Genomic DNA, 16,194 nt, shown 5'->3' with positions numbered 1-16,194 from the left:
TTTCAAGCTAGAATGCATGCCCTTTTTACCTATAACTTACTGCCCATATATTGCTCAGATTTTATATTATATTAAAGTGTCCAGACTATTGCAGACACATTCTTGGAAATCAGATAAGGTGCTGCAATGGCAAGGAAGAAAGCCGGGCTAGAATGGGCATGTCACCTCTTACATGGCACACTGGGGCAAAATTTGACTGTCTTATTCACAACTATGTTCCTATACAGTGGTACCTCAAGTTAAGTACTTAATTCATTCCGGAGGTCCGTTCTTAACCTGAAACTGTTCTTAACCTGAAGCACCACTTTAGCTAATGGGGCCTCCTGCTGCCGCCATCGCACAATTTCTGTTCTCATCCTGAAGCAAATTTCTTAACCTGAAGCACTATTTCTGGGTTAGCGGAGTCTGTAACCTGAAGCGTATGTAACCTGAAGTGTATGGAACCCGAGGTACCGCTGTATAGTTCAACATCTTAGGTGTTGCTGATGAGCAGAAATAAGCTTGATAAAAATATCATCTCATTTGTCCCACCAACTCTGCATTCTTCAAGTATTGTCCCATGCTGTGGGTCTTTGGAGCTACATATTGAGAAGTGGACATCACTGCCACTCAGTATAGAGAGGAGCTAAATACAGATAGGTTTTATCTTCTTGTGCCACTGCATTAGCCCAATTATTTCCAGTTGTGGTAGCATACTAAAAGGCTATCTGTACTGAGTTCAGCACGTGTCATCAGGAGCCACACAGTTCTCTCTCATTCTTTCACTGCACACTGCTAGACTGGATTTCAGCATGACTTGGCCCATAATCTTGGTCTGATCCAGCAGTGCTGCCACCAATGGGTTTCTGGGATCCCACATGATATTGAATGCCTCTAGTACAATCCCTACACATTATTCATGGGTGAATTTCCATAACAGATGTAAATGGCGCCAACCACTGTCTCAAGCAATGCATGTGTCTGCAATTATATTCTGGTTAGAGCAGCTATATATCTGGATTTTCAAAGACGGAATTGACATCCGGGGGGAATTTTGTAAATGCGGCACTTTGTCCTGGATCTTAGGCAAGTCAATCGAAAAATTTCGTCCTGGTTTTTACTTTTTTAAATATGGCAACCCTATATTCTGGAAACTTCAGTAAACTACTAAGAACAGCGTTTCAATTAATAGTGGTTCCAAAACTTTGCAATAATGATATTATGGATGAAACCACTTCCCCCAAAGCAACACAGAAAGTTTCATTTTAGATTTCTTCTCTAAAAAACTTGGCTCATAATAAAAGGTACTACGTTGTTGGTTTTTTGTTGGTTTTTAAACTTCCTCAAGAAACTTGAGAAACCTTAGGATGACGGATGTATTCATGGGTCAAAAGTGCTCTTCAAGTGAAGCATTTCATACTGAGCATGCAGGAAGCCAAGTATCGGTTGAGACGGAGGTAAAAGGTGACACTTGTTTGCTGTAAATTATGTTTTATGTGTATCTGTTTGTACACTAAGACCTACAGTCCCATATCATGAAATGAATCTATTGTAACCCCAGTGCAACCATTTACCAACAGGGCTTCCTGAGCAAGTGGGGCTTATTCATAGGTAAGCATGCCTTGGATTTAGCACCAAATTAACAACTTTTCAAGCTACAATCATGTAAGCCTTTGGACTTCAAAGGATGTTAGAACAAAATCAAAAACCATAAATAAGCTTAAAAATGCATTTATTGAAACAGCCAATAAGCTAATAATATTACTTTGTATCTAATTCAGCACTAGGGTTTTATTCAGCATAAATCAATTGGAATTTGCCCCATTTTGTTTTCGACTATTCTAAGAGCTTCCAGGATTTTAGCTAGCCCCTTTCATTAGCTAGCTGGGTTACTTAAGATAACCCAGTTAGGGTCGCTTTTACACCTCCAGCACTGAGCACCACTATGTGGAAGTAGTTTTGGGAGGTTTCCATGCAGGTGATGTAATATTTAAAGCCCTACTAACTATGCTTAAGTAGCTCACAAGTGACCATGTCAAAACTATCAATATTATTACAGCATAGAAACACAGAAATTGCAACCTATAAAAATAGTTTCTCTTTTCATATATGCACAAAAGCCAACTAAATTGTGGAAATGTACAATAAATGTACCAAAAATATAGACTCCTAAAAAAACACACAACGGTTTAGCATGTCTCTCAGGCTATCTCAACAATTTTATTTGTACAGCAGACATTTTACCAAATCATTACCTTCATGTTAAGATTTAACTAGCACTGCGATGTAAAATAAGGATTGAAAGAAAGAAGTGTCCACCCTTTAGAATCTTTTAATTACCTTTGTATGGCTGTGGGAAGATCTAAAATCAGTAAGTACAGTCCACAAATGATTACATGTCCATGGGTCAATGCTAAATTTGTCGGCTCTTTCCCCCACCCCTTTTGAGGGATCCTGTGCTTTCAACATTTGAAACTCAGCAAATAAGGCTTTCCCCACAAGTAGATGTACAACAGCTTAATGTCAAGTGGGAATTCAGCTGTTATAGGCACTGGATTTTTGTTGACAAGCCTAGTCTATGCATACAATGGCATAGTGAGAAACGCTGAATAATTGCAATGTATTGCCACTGAAGTAAACAATAAATAGAGGCAACATAGAATGGACCCAGCAGGGACATGATTGCTGCTTTGTACATTGGAATAACCCATCTCTCACTCCTCTGTTACACTAGATGCTGAGTTGCCAGTCAACTAAAGCACAGTTTGCTCTGGTACGTAAGGTTGTGTCTGAGTATCATCCTTTTCTCTAGCATGTCTCATGTTATTGCCATTGTCATTCCTATCAGTTTGGAATTTAAGCAAGTTCATGGAGATGTTTAAATTCACCTAGTGGTTCTTGCACTTCAAAATCTTACAATATTAAGGAAGTGCTTTAATGATGAATATTCTTGACTGGCGAATATTCTTGGTGGGGAGGGATGACCAGACCAGTTGCAGAAGTGGTTCTTTCTCTTTGTTGCTTTTAACCACATGTTAAATTGGTTTTACAAAGTTTATATATAACAGTGTTGGACTGGTTTTAAACAACAGCTTTAAACATGCTTTTCTTCCTGATAATGCAGATCTCATAATGCATTCTAGGAGTCTGGCTTTTGCATCAAGATGGCAATACTACAGTCCTTTAATTAAGTGCCTGAATGGAAAATCAAAATGCTCTTTAACTGAGTAAATGTTCTGCCTTTCTTGAGTGAGTGATATCAACAATGATAGTACTATGAGGGGAGTGAGAGAGGTTTCGGGGTGTTTTTTTTAAGTGATTGTTATTTTTTCCTCCCGAAAGGATGCAAGAACTGTAAAGTGCTTCAGCATAGCAACAGAAAGTAGTAAGTTCTTAGAGGACTTATGTCAAGACCAGGAGATACATCTGAGCATTGGCTATTTGTGGTTAAGTTTGGTGGGGTGCATCAGGTCCAACATCATATGGAGCAGCATTATATTCATAGAATGTTTCCAGCTAGAATACCAAGAGGGGGAAAAATACTTGATTAGTGGCATGACACTGGCTGTCTTCCTATTCATCACATTTCTATCGCACTCTTCTTCCATGAAGCTTCATTTCATCCATTGGGGTGATTCTATTTTATCTTCACAAGCCAATTAGACAAGCAGGGAAGGCTTGTCCACACTGCTGTTTACTGTGGGTTTGCAGCTTTTCCCAATCCCATTTAATTTGTGTAGTCCACAAACTGTTACCCTCAAACAACACCAGTCTTGATGCTTCCCCCCTGTAACTTCAAGCTCACTCAATACCGAGATAATCAGATAAACTGAGGATAATGAGTCTCCAAACTACTCTACTCAGGATCACAGAGTGGGTAGATCAATCATCTTCTTTCTCCTGTCTACATGCACTATTCCCTTAATGTTTTCATTTCTCTTCCGACTGTGCTTGTACTATTTCTAGTGTGCTCTGAACAGAGAGAAGCATAGCCTTATTTTCCCCTCTTTTGATCCCTCAAGTTTTGCACAAATCCAGAAAGCTGTGCAAACAAACCACATTACAAATATCTACACCAGACACTGCACAGCAATCAGAAAAAAATGTGTGCTAAGAATTTACAGTTGTCTGACCCTGTGCTTTTTACACACTTCCTGGGTGGTTGTTTTTAAGGTGTTCATTCAGCTATCGACACATGTGCCCTGTCACGACTTAAGAAGAAGAAGAAGAAGAAGAGTTTGGATTTGATATCCCGCCTTTCACTCCCCTTCAGGAGTCTCAAAGCGGCTAACATTCTCCTTTCCCTTCCTCCCCCACAACAAACACTCTGTGAGGTGAGTGGGGCTGAGAGACTTCAGAGAAGTGTGACTGGCCCAAGGTCACCCAGCAGCTGCATGTGGAGGAGCGGAGACGCGAACCCGGTTCCCCAGATTACGTGACTACCGCTCTTAACCACTACACCACACTGGCTAAGCAGCATAATCAACTCAACAAATCAGAAGGCAGGGACAAACACTAAATGTAATGCCTGCCAGTATGTACATGGAAAACACTAGTTGCTTCTTATATACAAATTCAAAGACATGCAGGTGGGAGGAAATATGGGTGGGAGGAAAGTGGATGAACAGCAGTTATTAATGCTCAAATGTTGGCAAACAAGCCCAAGGTGAGGTGGCTAAAGCTGCCCAATGGGCTTTAGTACTGAGTAGGAGTTTAACTTCCCATCTTCCTAGCCTTGCTTCCTAGTGGTTTGTTCACCATATTGTACTGATTGATTGTGGATGCAGGATGTATAAAGGACAAATTTTGTAGGAAAAGCTAGATTTTACATGTAGATGGCCACACACACACACACGCACACACACTGCAGAAAAGAGCAGAAAAATCCTACTTAGTCTCCAGTCCATATATTTGCACTAGGGAAAACTCGTTTTTAAAAGATTTCCCAGGGACCACACAAGCTAGCCTTTTGAACAATAGTTCAGTGAAAGGTAGAACTTACATTTGGAAAACTGAAATGTTCAGTCATAGAACACTTGGTAGTTAAAATTGTCAGACTTGATTTTGAAATTGTACGCCCCAGCCTTGCGTTGGTGTTGGAAAATTAAAAGACCTGTTATTGCCAGTATAAAAGCAAATACGCCAATGACAATGAGGACTATGTAACCTGCTCCTAAGCCACGCTTTTCTTCAGCTGAAATAAATAAAATAAAAATATTAGATGTGATGATATATTGGCTTGCATACACACAAAGCATTTAAAGTATATCCTTTTCCAAAACAGAAGCCTGGGAACTGTAGATTATCCAATACAGAGCTACAATTCCCATCACCCTTAAACTACATTTCCCAGAATTCCCTGGGTGACTGGGTGCCTTAAATGTGCTTATAAAACATAAAGGCAAACAAGGTAAAACGTTACCAGATTTCAAAAGTGCAATCCTATTCATGTTTTCTTGGAAGTAACTCCTGTTGTATTCAGTAGGGCTTGCCTTCAAGATAAGGCTCATCCACAATTCTGTTTACCCCACCACTTTCTCCCAAGAAAATCCACTCTTTACTGCTGAATTGGAGCAAACATCAACTGGGTTTTCCACAGACTCAAATTTGCTACAATTCAGCAGTGGAAAGCGTGTTTTCCCAGATTAAGTGGCAGGGCAAATGGAAAAATATTCAGACTCATGTCTAGAAAGCATGGCCCAAGAAAAAACAACCCCAACTGGACCTGTACTTTCTAGGCACAGGCAAGTGGAAGAGGGGATGATTCCTATGTCTGTATAGGATTGCGGCCTTAATGTCTGCATAGATAATCCCATCTTCTCACTATCACAAATCAACAAACTGCTGCTCCTGCTCAGGGAGGAAAGGGATGGTGCCAGACAGAGAGAGATGTCAGGATCTTGTGAGCTAAGCAGATCAGCAGTGGCCATGCTGCCCTCTTCCTCCACATAAAGCCGGTGGAGAACTTTCAGACAACCACCAATGAAACTTATTTTTATTAACGTGTGGGGACTGGATAAATGCAATAGTCATGAGATTAGAATAGTGCCAGTACAGCATTAACAAACAATAATTAGTCCGCCATGTTATCATCTTGAAGCACTTCAGTGCTTGCTGTGTGGCCCTATAAGGAGAGAGAAAGGAGGTAGAGTATATAAAGTGTGACACAAAGATTTGAAAATTAAAAACCGGCTGAAGGAATGGAGGGAAGTCACGAGCTCAGTAGAGTAAAGAATTTATTTGTTTTGTTATTGGTATGTTGAAATATTGTGTTAAAAAAGAAATCAATAAAAATATATATTTAAAAAAAAATAAAGAAGGAGGGAGAAAGGAGAGTCAGAGGCAGTTTTAGGGTAGCATGACCAGAATGGAGTGCGAGAGGTGGGGGGGGGGCATATTTTAGTGTCGCACAGGGTGCCGCTGAAATTTGAGATCCTACAATCTGCCACTGAGTGAGTGAGAGAGCCCAGAATGGCTGGGTGGTGCTCTGAGGTAAGCCAGATGTCTGGCTGCATCCCAGCCCAAGGCCTGATCCTGGAGCCAAGCGGCTGCTCTGGTTGGTTTGGGCAGGGGGTATGTGGTTCCACAGCACAGTTCTGTTGCTTAGTTCACAGCAGCCCCAACCCATTTATGACCATTCTTATCATTTTCACTCCTAGCTGTCTCTCAGTATTAATCTTTGCCAGCCTGGTGACTGATTGCTTACCACCAGATTTGCGCAGAGGCCCCCAAGATGCATTGGGCATTGCTATAGTTTCCCCAGTCCTCATCAAACGGAAACCATTGCAGTTCTGGAAGAATAAAAATGAAGAAACATTAATTGGTAGCCTTCTCTTTTTCCAGTGCGAAATGTTTAGGTGCCTGCCATTTTGCAGACCATCTTAACAGATTAACAGATTTTGCAAGCTCACTGGTGGAGGAAGAGGAGTGCGGGGGGAGCGCACCGCCCCTGGCAGCACGATCCTGGCAGGTGTCATCGCGGCTGCCCCCCCCCCGCCCACCCGCACTGGGCGCCCCGCCCCCGCCTGCTCTCCACCCCCTGGTGCCGGAGCATTAAGCTCCACCACTGTGCAAGCTACTAGTTTGAGAACTATTTGTACACCACCTAGACATTTAATGACATGGCAGTAGAAAAATACTTACATAAGTAAAATTAAAAACAGAACCGCTTGCATAGGAGAAAATATGTATCACATATTCTCTAAACTCAGGGGAATTTTTCCTTTTACAGTTCAGAAATACTTTAAGGTACAAGAATCCTCCATTAAGATCACTGCCAATACTAATTTCATTAACACCATATTAATTTACTTAATACCTAAGACTACAATAGGAACTAGTTTTCCATTGTACACTTTATATTTCTACTAAGAGATTTTTTACAACTCCTTTTCCTGGACCTTCAAAGCTACTGCTAAGTATTGACTTCAATCCATAGCACTCAAAGTAGTCATTTAAAAGTCATTTTGAAAGTAGTCTTTCAAAAGGTCATCTAAGAAGGGTCAGCAACTAGGGATGGGAGAAATTTGGTTTCTCTCATTTTCTAACTTTTCCTATCTGAAGCTCACTTCTCCATATAAATTTCCAATTTTAATTTTTTTAGAAGAGTCGTCATAAAAATTTATCAGCAAACTTATCCAACTATACACATTTTGCCTAGCGTAATGCCTTTTTATATAATCTTCACTAATCAATGCATTTCTGTGTACACTGCTTGACTGAAGAACTGCACTGCAAAATTCAGAGATGTGCACATTTTGAATGGTGGATGTGTTTCACATTTTGAGGGTGTACTGGGGGCTGCGGGGGGGGGAGGGAGAGAGAAGTCCAATGGGACAAGCAGGCATCTGCTCACACAACATTGGAGTCTGCCTTATATGTTCTTGGGTATTTTTACTGTTGTAGTTGGGGAATACAGGGGAAGTATATACCCCCTTCATCTTGTTTTCCAACAAGGTTTTCAAGTAGGAAATAAGAAAAGCTGCCTTACCGTCTTGCAACTACTCCTCGGAATTTCCAGACAAACATGGATTTTGCAATGTAGGTAAACCACTGAGTCATTGACAAAGGAAAATATTTTCAGTTTAAATTGGGCTTTGTTGGATATCCCATTCGAAATCATAGTGGTGTGTGCATTTGGAACTGGACAACTGAAAAGAGAACAGAATATAATTCAACACTATCCATGCTAACTTGTATTTCTATTTTTGAGCTTTCTTCAAAAATTGATGGTAGCCGTCCAGAGAGAGAAAGTGAAGCAGACACACTTCTCTTGGCAGCTATGGAATAGCTTATAACAACAACTGCAGTAGCAATACCTAGCAATTTTCATTTTGTTTCCTAAGAGTATTCATACTTTATAATAATTTAAACAAGGCATATATGGGTGTACATTATCTTGTACTTGATCAAAAATAAGCTCAACTTTTCAATACTGCCTTTTTGCTTAGCCCCCCCCCCCCAACATAATTAATTTAATCCAGGAAGAAATACCACGTTCCTTTATAAAATCAATCCATGCTCAAGGGTAAGTTTTGTTTTTATGTTCTTGTGAAAGCCCACTGTAGCTGCAGTCAACTTGGGTGTTCAGCATTTATATATACTGCTTGGGAGGATTCAAGTCACTTCATATTCATTAACTTAGTAATCTTTACAATGACCATTCACAGTGGTTCAATAAAATCATCCCAACATTACAGACAGAGAAACATTAGAGACTGAGAAATAATGGCTTGTGTGAACCCCAAGTAATAAGATGAAATCTAAAGAATAATTAAAGTAAATATTAAGTAATCACAGACTTGCCAACTCGAAATGATGCTCTTAAATGCTGTATTTTAATTTTTCAGATAGCACTACCTGGTACATGGTTTTTTTGTGACACCCTGAATATATTGCTTGTACCATACCTGCCATCTATAAAAGGAAATGACTGAGGGTCCTTTGAGTTATTAGTTGGAGTTGCCCAACATTCGCTGACAACCACCTTGAGGTTGCTATCATGTCTCTGTATTCCCACTTCAATCATTAGGTCATCACTAGCAGAGATGGTGAAATTTTTGGGAATTGGAGCATTTTCAATGAATAGCTGCATTTCTGTTAAGAAGTGTCCTGATCCATGTAAATCCTCAAAAATGGTATAAACCCTGCAAGATAATCAGTTGTTAAAATTCATGGAGTGTTTTTTATGAGCTCTGTTCCTCTGTCCTATATGCGCATAATACCAGTACAGTGGTGCCTTGCAAGACGAAATTAAGCCGTTCCACGAATCTCTTCGTCTTGCGAAGCACGGCTATTAGCGGCTTAGCAGCTTTAAGAAAAAGGAAACAAACTCGCAAGAACCTGCAAGATGTTTTGTCTTGCAAAGCAAGCCCATGGGGAAATTTGTCTTGCGGAACGACTCAAAAAACGGAAAACTCTTTCGTCTTGTGCGCTTTTCGTCTTGCGAGGCATTCGTCTTGCGAGGTACCACTGTATTCTTTCTAGATTCTGTGTACAACACTATGTGTACACGCACACACATAAAACAGAGTCAGACACAACAAATATACAACAAAAACCACAGAGCTAGACAGTGCTATATTCTATCCTAAAAAGCAGGTGCAACTACAGCTAGGACCAGAAATGGGGAGAATTGGTGGTAAGTGACTCCCCTAACAACAACTAACACTCAGCAGAACAGACACACACTACAACATTAACTAATTTAAAAATTACAATGTGCAGAACTGGGATTTATTAAAGAAAGTCTTCAGAGAAGCATTGGTATGGGCTGGCATTAGGAAGGAATTAGATCCCTTAAACTGGAAACTCAGCATAAACAAAATCTATATCACTCCACCCAAAATGTTTCCAGTGTTCTTTCTCCTAAAAGAGTGTACTATGAAGAGGAGTGGAAAACCATGACACAGTTCTGACAATTACCTCCATTTGGCCCTCCCAAAACCACTGTGATTGGAGAGAGCCCTAGTAAAATTATTCTCTGTAAGCTACAGCTGCCTGTCACAAAACCCCATCCTCTCCCTCTTCTCTTTTATGGAGGTTGTAGAGAGTGTATCCATTTTTAGTAGGCTGTTATCTGAGTGTTAGTGTTCCTCTGAGTCTCTTGGAGGAGGGGATCTTCACTACAATTCCTTAGTGCAGTGGTTTTCAACCAGTGTACTGTGGCACCCTGAGGTGCCTTGAAGGATGGTCAGGGGTGCCATGGGCAATACTGGCCTCTGTCCCTCTTTCCTTCCCTCTCTCCTTTAATGCGCTCTCGTGTATCTGCCTCCCAAAGGCTTGCATAGCTGTTTGATGCAGTAGCCCTGGCTACAAGCTCCACAGGCAAATGGTGCCTCTGGGGCCGGTCAGGGGGTGCTTCCCAGGTCCCTGTGGGGCAGTGTGACAAGGCACCGCTCTTTGGGGTGGAAGGGGGGCAGCTCAGAAACCAGGGCAGCGGCTGCAACTGCCCAGAGGACTCCCAAGGAGAGGAGAGAGGAGGCTGAGGGAACACTCCCCAAGGGAGGGTGTTCGAAAAAGGGTGAGGGGCTGCCAGCTCTGCAGGCAAGGGGTGACATAACTGGGCTCCTGAGCCCCACAGGGGTGCCACAGAAAGAATGTAGTTGGTTAAGGAAGCCGTGGACTCAAAAAAGGTTGAAAACCTCTGCCTTAGTGTATAATAAAATGAAGGTACACTGAACCATTTGGATAGGGGTATTAACATTCCCACTTACCCTTCTGGAGTATATCCAGATGAAGTCAAGAGATCATTTTGAAACACACAAAGGATCGGACTGACAACCTTCAGGTGGCGGATGACCCTTGAAGAAAGCAGATCATTCCGAAGAACTGATTTTACTATGGTGTGTGTTGTGTTCTGAAAAAAAAAACAACAAATGCAACAGAAGACGAAAATCAGGGTTTGTTTGTTACATTTTAAGGATAACTTAAGAGGACACACTGGCTTCAGCAAATAAAACAGAACAATCGGGCATGGAACCTTTTCCACATGAGGAAGGATTAAAACAATTAAGTTTAGTCATCTTAGAAAAGCACTAGTGAAAATATGATATAAGAGTGAAAATATGGGCATTTGGTTGAAGGGTAGTATATAAATATTTATAAAATAATTAATACCATGAAATCAGGAGTGGATGGGGGGATTCTAGAACTGGCACATGTCCACTAATTCACACAACCCTCAGTTTATGATGGCTACCAGGAAATGTCACACCATCATGTCTCCATAGCCAACCAACTGCATGTAGCCACCATTATGCACAGGGATATGCTTTAGACATATTTAATGCATGTGACAAAAAGAAAATGTAGTTCTTCCTGTATCCCTGTATCAGGCCACAGAACAGACATGTTGATTATTTTTTATAAATACACCTGCATCTTTATTTATTTATTTATTTATTTATTTATACCCCGCCCATCTGGCTGGGCTTCCCCAGCCACTCTGGGCAGCTTCCAACAAAATATTAAAATACAGTGTAGGCAGAACTATTGCCAATAGCTTTAAAACTTCAGTCTCCCAAATCTCTATAAAGGGCCATAAAGCAACTGCAGCTATATTCTGCAGATTGAATAGAGGCAGATGTTTCTTCTATACATCCTGACTAAAAACAATTAGCAGGTTAGGCCTCAGTGATGGAATCCACAGTGCTGTTTCTGCACAAGAGCAAGGAAAAGAAATGGAAGGTAAGAATATATTATTATTATTATTATTATTATTATTATTATTATTATTATTATTATTATTATTTATAGCAATGGTTTATATCCAAACTGCTCACCAAACCAAAAGCCTATATCTCATTCACTATCCTATTTTCATATGTAAGCAGTTTCCTTTAGAGATTGTGGGTAATAATTTTCCAACCTTCTCTGTTCTTAAGCAAGTTCCCCAGTAGTTTTGGAGGGTGCAAGTCTGAACTCTCTAGTTTCAGTGACCTTTGATGCTTACTTTGTTATCTCAATGAACTCATTATTAATATACTGTATGTCAGTAAATATCACTTAATGTTCTCTTCCGAGACTGAAGTGACTTACAGTTTGTACTTCAGTTCCGCATTCGTTCCACCCAGTCCGAAGTATGACATGACTGGAATTGCTGGAGCTTACATTGCAGTGGGGCCTTCCCAGGTACAGAGAAGATTCTGGGATAGATTCACGCTTCAAAAAGTCCTTCTGAATGGTGATGACAATTTTTTCAATCTCGCAAAGCACTCTGACTGCTTTCTTAATTAAAATCCCCTGGGAAGGCTTACTGGGTGGTAAGGATGAGACTTGAACATTCAGTGTTGTTTCTCTAGATGCATTGCTAAATATAGTGCTGGTGGTTGCATTATCCAAACTTCTGGTTTTGGGGACAGAAGAATCCTCTCCAGCAGGTGATGGCACATGGTTTGAAGTATACGGATCTGTCAAAGGTAAAACTGTGCTGCTCAGGTCTTTTGTCTGGGTACCTCCTGCATCAGGGTTGGGAAAAAGTGCTATAGAGTGGAAGGGAAAGGTATGGCAACTTGCATTATTCAATTAATTTTCTTACAGGGAGTCAACCAGAACACATTATTAAAATGGGTTTAAAGTGGGAATGTTGTTCCATTTAAATTTTCTCATCAAAAGGAGTGGTTTCAGGAAGGCTGAAATATTCCCTTTTAAAAAGCTGAAATTGTACCAATAGGGCTTGTTGAATTTTTCATTTTTCAGTTCCAAAAATGAAAGGTGCTAAAAGGTTGTAACATGACTTGGGAATAAAAAGATCTTTTGGTTAAATGAATATAATTTAATTTTGCTTGGTAAATAAAATGCGTGTAAAATTGCATAGAAGTCATTTAAATGATTGCCATTTAGTGAGCTGATGTCACAATGCTATGTAGGCCATTGGAATTGACTATGTTCTGATGCCACTGAGGACAAAATTAATTCAGCAAGTGAAATGCTTCCTGAATCGGTGAACATTTTCAAGCCTTTCCCAAACAAACACCAAAAGGGGTGGAGGGGTGGGGAGAGCTTTTCAGTTCTGCTGAAAATGTTCACAGAAATGAGCCCCCTTTCTGCATTACAAAACACTGGACTCCAGTGAGCAATATAATGTAATATATATAATTGATCCAGCAGCACCTTATTTCAGGCTTATTTTGTGTGAACATCTGCTACAGTATGTTTATAGACTGTACTGTAATCCCACCTATGGTGAATTTGCTAAATGTGCTCTGATCTTATATTCATAAGGTGAAATGAAAGTAAATATTGAAACATTGCCTTCACAGTTTCTCCCGGGTCTCTCAGCATTCACGTTGACAAATCCTTCTTTGCAGCTGCATTCATAAGATCCATAAGAATTAGAGCAAGATGCATCAGAAGAACAATCCGTTTCTTCCCTCTCACACTCATCATAATCTGTTTTTTAAATAATAATAATAATAATAATAATAAAGAGAGTGACAATTCATGAGTGATTATTATTTATCTGCGCTTGCAGTTATAGTACTGGCAGTGTTATAAGCCAGCATTCTCACAGGCTATCAAGAGGTTTTTCCCCCCACCTTTAAGTACCAGCCCCAGCTGGAAGGGCTTTGATTCACCATGAACACCATGGACATCAGCTTTCTCCAAAAGATGCCAGCCCTGGGTCCTTATGCCACCAGTTCCATACTCCTGAGGAGGGGTTAGCCCCCACCCACCCACCCGTATGATGCCAAGGGTGGACAATGCATGTAGGTTTTCTAGAGGAGATGTCATTTTGACTGAGGTGAGGCTGCAATCCTTTAAGATTTACTAATGGATAAACCTGCATAGGATTATGCCGCATGAAATGTGTGAGTGTGTGTGTGCGTGTTTTAGATGCCATTTTGGAGATGCTGCTTTTCTACTGTTACTAAAGGAGGTGATTAGACTGGGAAGCAAGGACATGGTTTCAAACCCTCCCTTGGCCACAATGCCCACTGGGTGACTCTTTATAGACAGTCACACTCTCTCAGCTTCACCTACTTCACAGGGTTGTTTGGGGACAATATGGAGGTGGCTGCACCATGTACCTTGAGCAACTTGAAGGAACAGTGGCATATAAATTAAGTAAAATAAACAAATAAAATGCAATGTCAAGGATGGTTCTACATTTGTGACCGAACATAAGCTGTTTTACCTGGGAAATGATGAATCATACATTTTATTTCATGAGATAAATAGCCAGTACAAACACTAAAGGTCCCATAACAGCTTTTCATTTGTCACTTTCATTCATGACCTACTTTTAGAATTGAAGTCTGAAGTTCAGCACTTACCATTTTTCAGGGTTTGAGAAATTACAACAATAAACTATTGCTTACCATGTATGGAGAGACTGCTGTTATCAATCATGAAATGGCGGCTGTGGAGAAAGGCCTCAAGGAAAGAACTGGAAACGTTGTTTGCATCCATGTCTGCTGGAATCAGGAGGTTGAAGCTCACCACTACACTTCCATTAGTCACACTCGTTATCAACATTTTAATCAAGCCAGCATCCATTTTCGGAAGAATATTAAGGGGCAGAGATGTACGGACCTATTGTCAAAACAGAATGAATGTAGTGGATAAAAATGTACAGTGAGAATGACTTGGATTTTGTGTGCAGGAAGTTATACAGACAACTCAACATATCAGGCACTGGGAACTGCTTCATGTTTGAACCCAAGATTAGAGAATATTCAGAAGATGGGGTGGTCCTGCATCAGGGAACTGGACCAATAATGCACAATTCTTTCTTACTACCCTTTGAACTGATTGGACCAGCATAGTTTTACCCTTTTTATTATAAATGAGAAACCCGCATTATAGACAGGTATGAACAGAAGACTGTTTCCCATAAGTAGGTACCTAGCTTTTCTCTTTTTTTGCAAACTGTTATTTTAGGGTTGTCTTGTTTTAGTTGTGATCTTATCATTTTATGTTTGTAAGCTGCTTAGAGAACAATGTTATTGTGCAGTGTTGTATAAATAAAGTTAACAACCACCACTACAAGACAACTTGATTTTTCATCATTTGATAACTCTCAGTTGAATGTAGGAAGTTTATGGGGGGGGACAGGGATGTGAGGTGGCAAAAACCATAGACCTAAGCTCATGCATTCAATGAATGCATCCTGCTGCACATGCATAGAGCCTGCCCTCGACTTTGGCTGAACATGTGGGAGCCAAGGGATACATGGAGGTTCAGGTTGGGTAGTGGCAGTGTGGATGTGAAGGTGAGAACATGGCTCTGATCACTGCTTCATACTTGCGAGACAACATGATGTTGCAATCTTCAAGTCATGAACACACGTCAGGTTCTTGCCACATGACTACCAGATTAACACATTATAAAGCCCTAATTGAGGCCCACGATTCAAGATCACCTGAGAGACAATGGTTGTGTACCTCATTCCTCTCGCTGTGCTCTTCCGCCCCACCCAAATAAAAATCTGCTCGGGAGGGTCTTCCAACACTCTGGAGCAGGTTTTGAGGGGGTGGGGGCTTCAGGAGAAAGGAGAGAAGTGAGAAGCTCCACTGAAGGACAACAGGACAACCCATTAAATACATAATTATACCCATTTTATATCATACTGAGTTTTCCCACTTTATCATATTTACTTACCTCAGTGAAAAACAACTGTGTAAAATTTTGATACTCTTCACTACTTGTGTTGCTGAACCCTGAACTATAGTTGAGATTTGATATCCTGACGGTTCCACTAAGTATCTGGGCAGCTGTGAGATTGGAGGAAAAAATGTAAACATACACAGTTATAAGTGTGATATTCAGAATACAATTTCTAGGCCTCTAGGAAATTTCAGATAACTCTTTTTCTAAACTCAAATAGCAAAGCTGAGTAAAAAGAACTTTAAAAGAACTGGAGGAAAATAACAAATGTTACTTTTAGATACAGAGAGTTTTTCTTCACTATTGGGCTGTTCTGGATTTATGAATGAAGAAGCAGGTATTCATAAGACATGACTGGCTTCAAAATTTTCATTCCCTCTTAAGAGCAGGAAATGTGAAAGGTCACATTCACATCATTTAAAGTGCCCTTAAATCACTTTAACATTCATGGTTTTCCCCAAAGAATCCAAGAAACTTTAGTTTGTTGAGGGTGCTGAAAGTTCTGGGCGATCCCTTCACATAGCTACAATTCCCAGGACCCTTAACAAACCACAGTTCTCATGATTCTTTGGGGAAAGCCATGACGGTTGAAGCAGTTCAAGAATG

The 16,194-nt window shown here is 40.4% G+C and overlaps 1 protein-coding gene across 6 annotated transcripts in view; it reads right to left on the bottom strand.

Moving 5' to 3' along the window:
* Nucleotides 1-1,694: 1,694 nt before the first annotated feature.
* UMODL1 (uromodulin like 1) overlaps nt 1,695-16,194 on the bottom strand; it is a 44,387-nt gene continuing 29,887 nt past the window's right edge. For all 6 annotated transcript variants that reach the window (XM_082221316.1, XM_082221315.1, XM_082221314.1 and 3 more), the window contains 10 exons: nt 15,583-15,695; nt 14,301-14,514; nt 13,234-13,371; nt 12,019-12,389; nt 10,695-10,837; nt 8,889-9,125; nt 7,970-8,129; nt 6,686-6,770; nt 4,982-5,173; nt 1,695-3,495 (listed from right to left, as the gene is read on the bottom strand). In XM_082221316.1, coding sequence (XP_082077442.1) covers nt 5,001-5,173; nt 6,686-6,770; nt 7,970-8,129; nt 8,889-9,125; nt 10,695-10,837; nt 12,019-12,389; nt 13,234-13,371; nt 14,301-14,514; nt 15,583-15,695 — 1,634 coding nt within the window. In that variant the 3' untranslated portion in view covers nt 1,695-3,495; nt 4,982-5,000. The remainder of the gene's footprint in view (nt 3,496-4,981; nt 5,174-6,685; nt 6,771-7,969; nt 8,130-8,888; nt 9,126-10,694; nt 10,838-12,018; nt 12,390-13,233; nt 13,372-14,300; nt 14,515-15,582; nt 15,696-16,194) is intronic.

Source organism: Podarcis vaucheri (assembly GCF_965113315.1).
Source record: "Podarcis vaucheri genome assembly, chromosome: 4".
Taxonomy (NCBI): domain Eukaryota; kingdom Metazoa; phylum Chordata; class Lepidosauria; order Squamata; family Lacertidae; genus Podarcis; species Podarcis vaucheri.
Note: the sequence above shows the minus strand (reverse complement) of the source record. Positions and strands in the feature narration are given on the sequence as shown.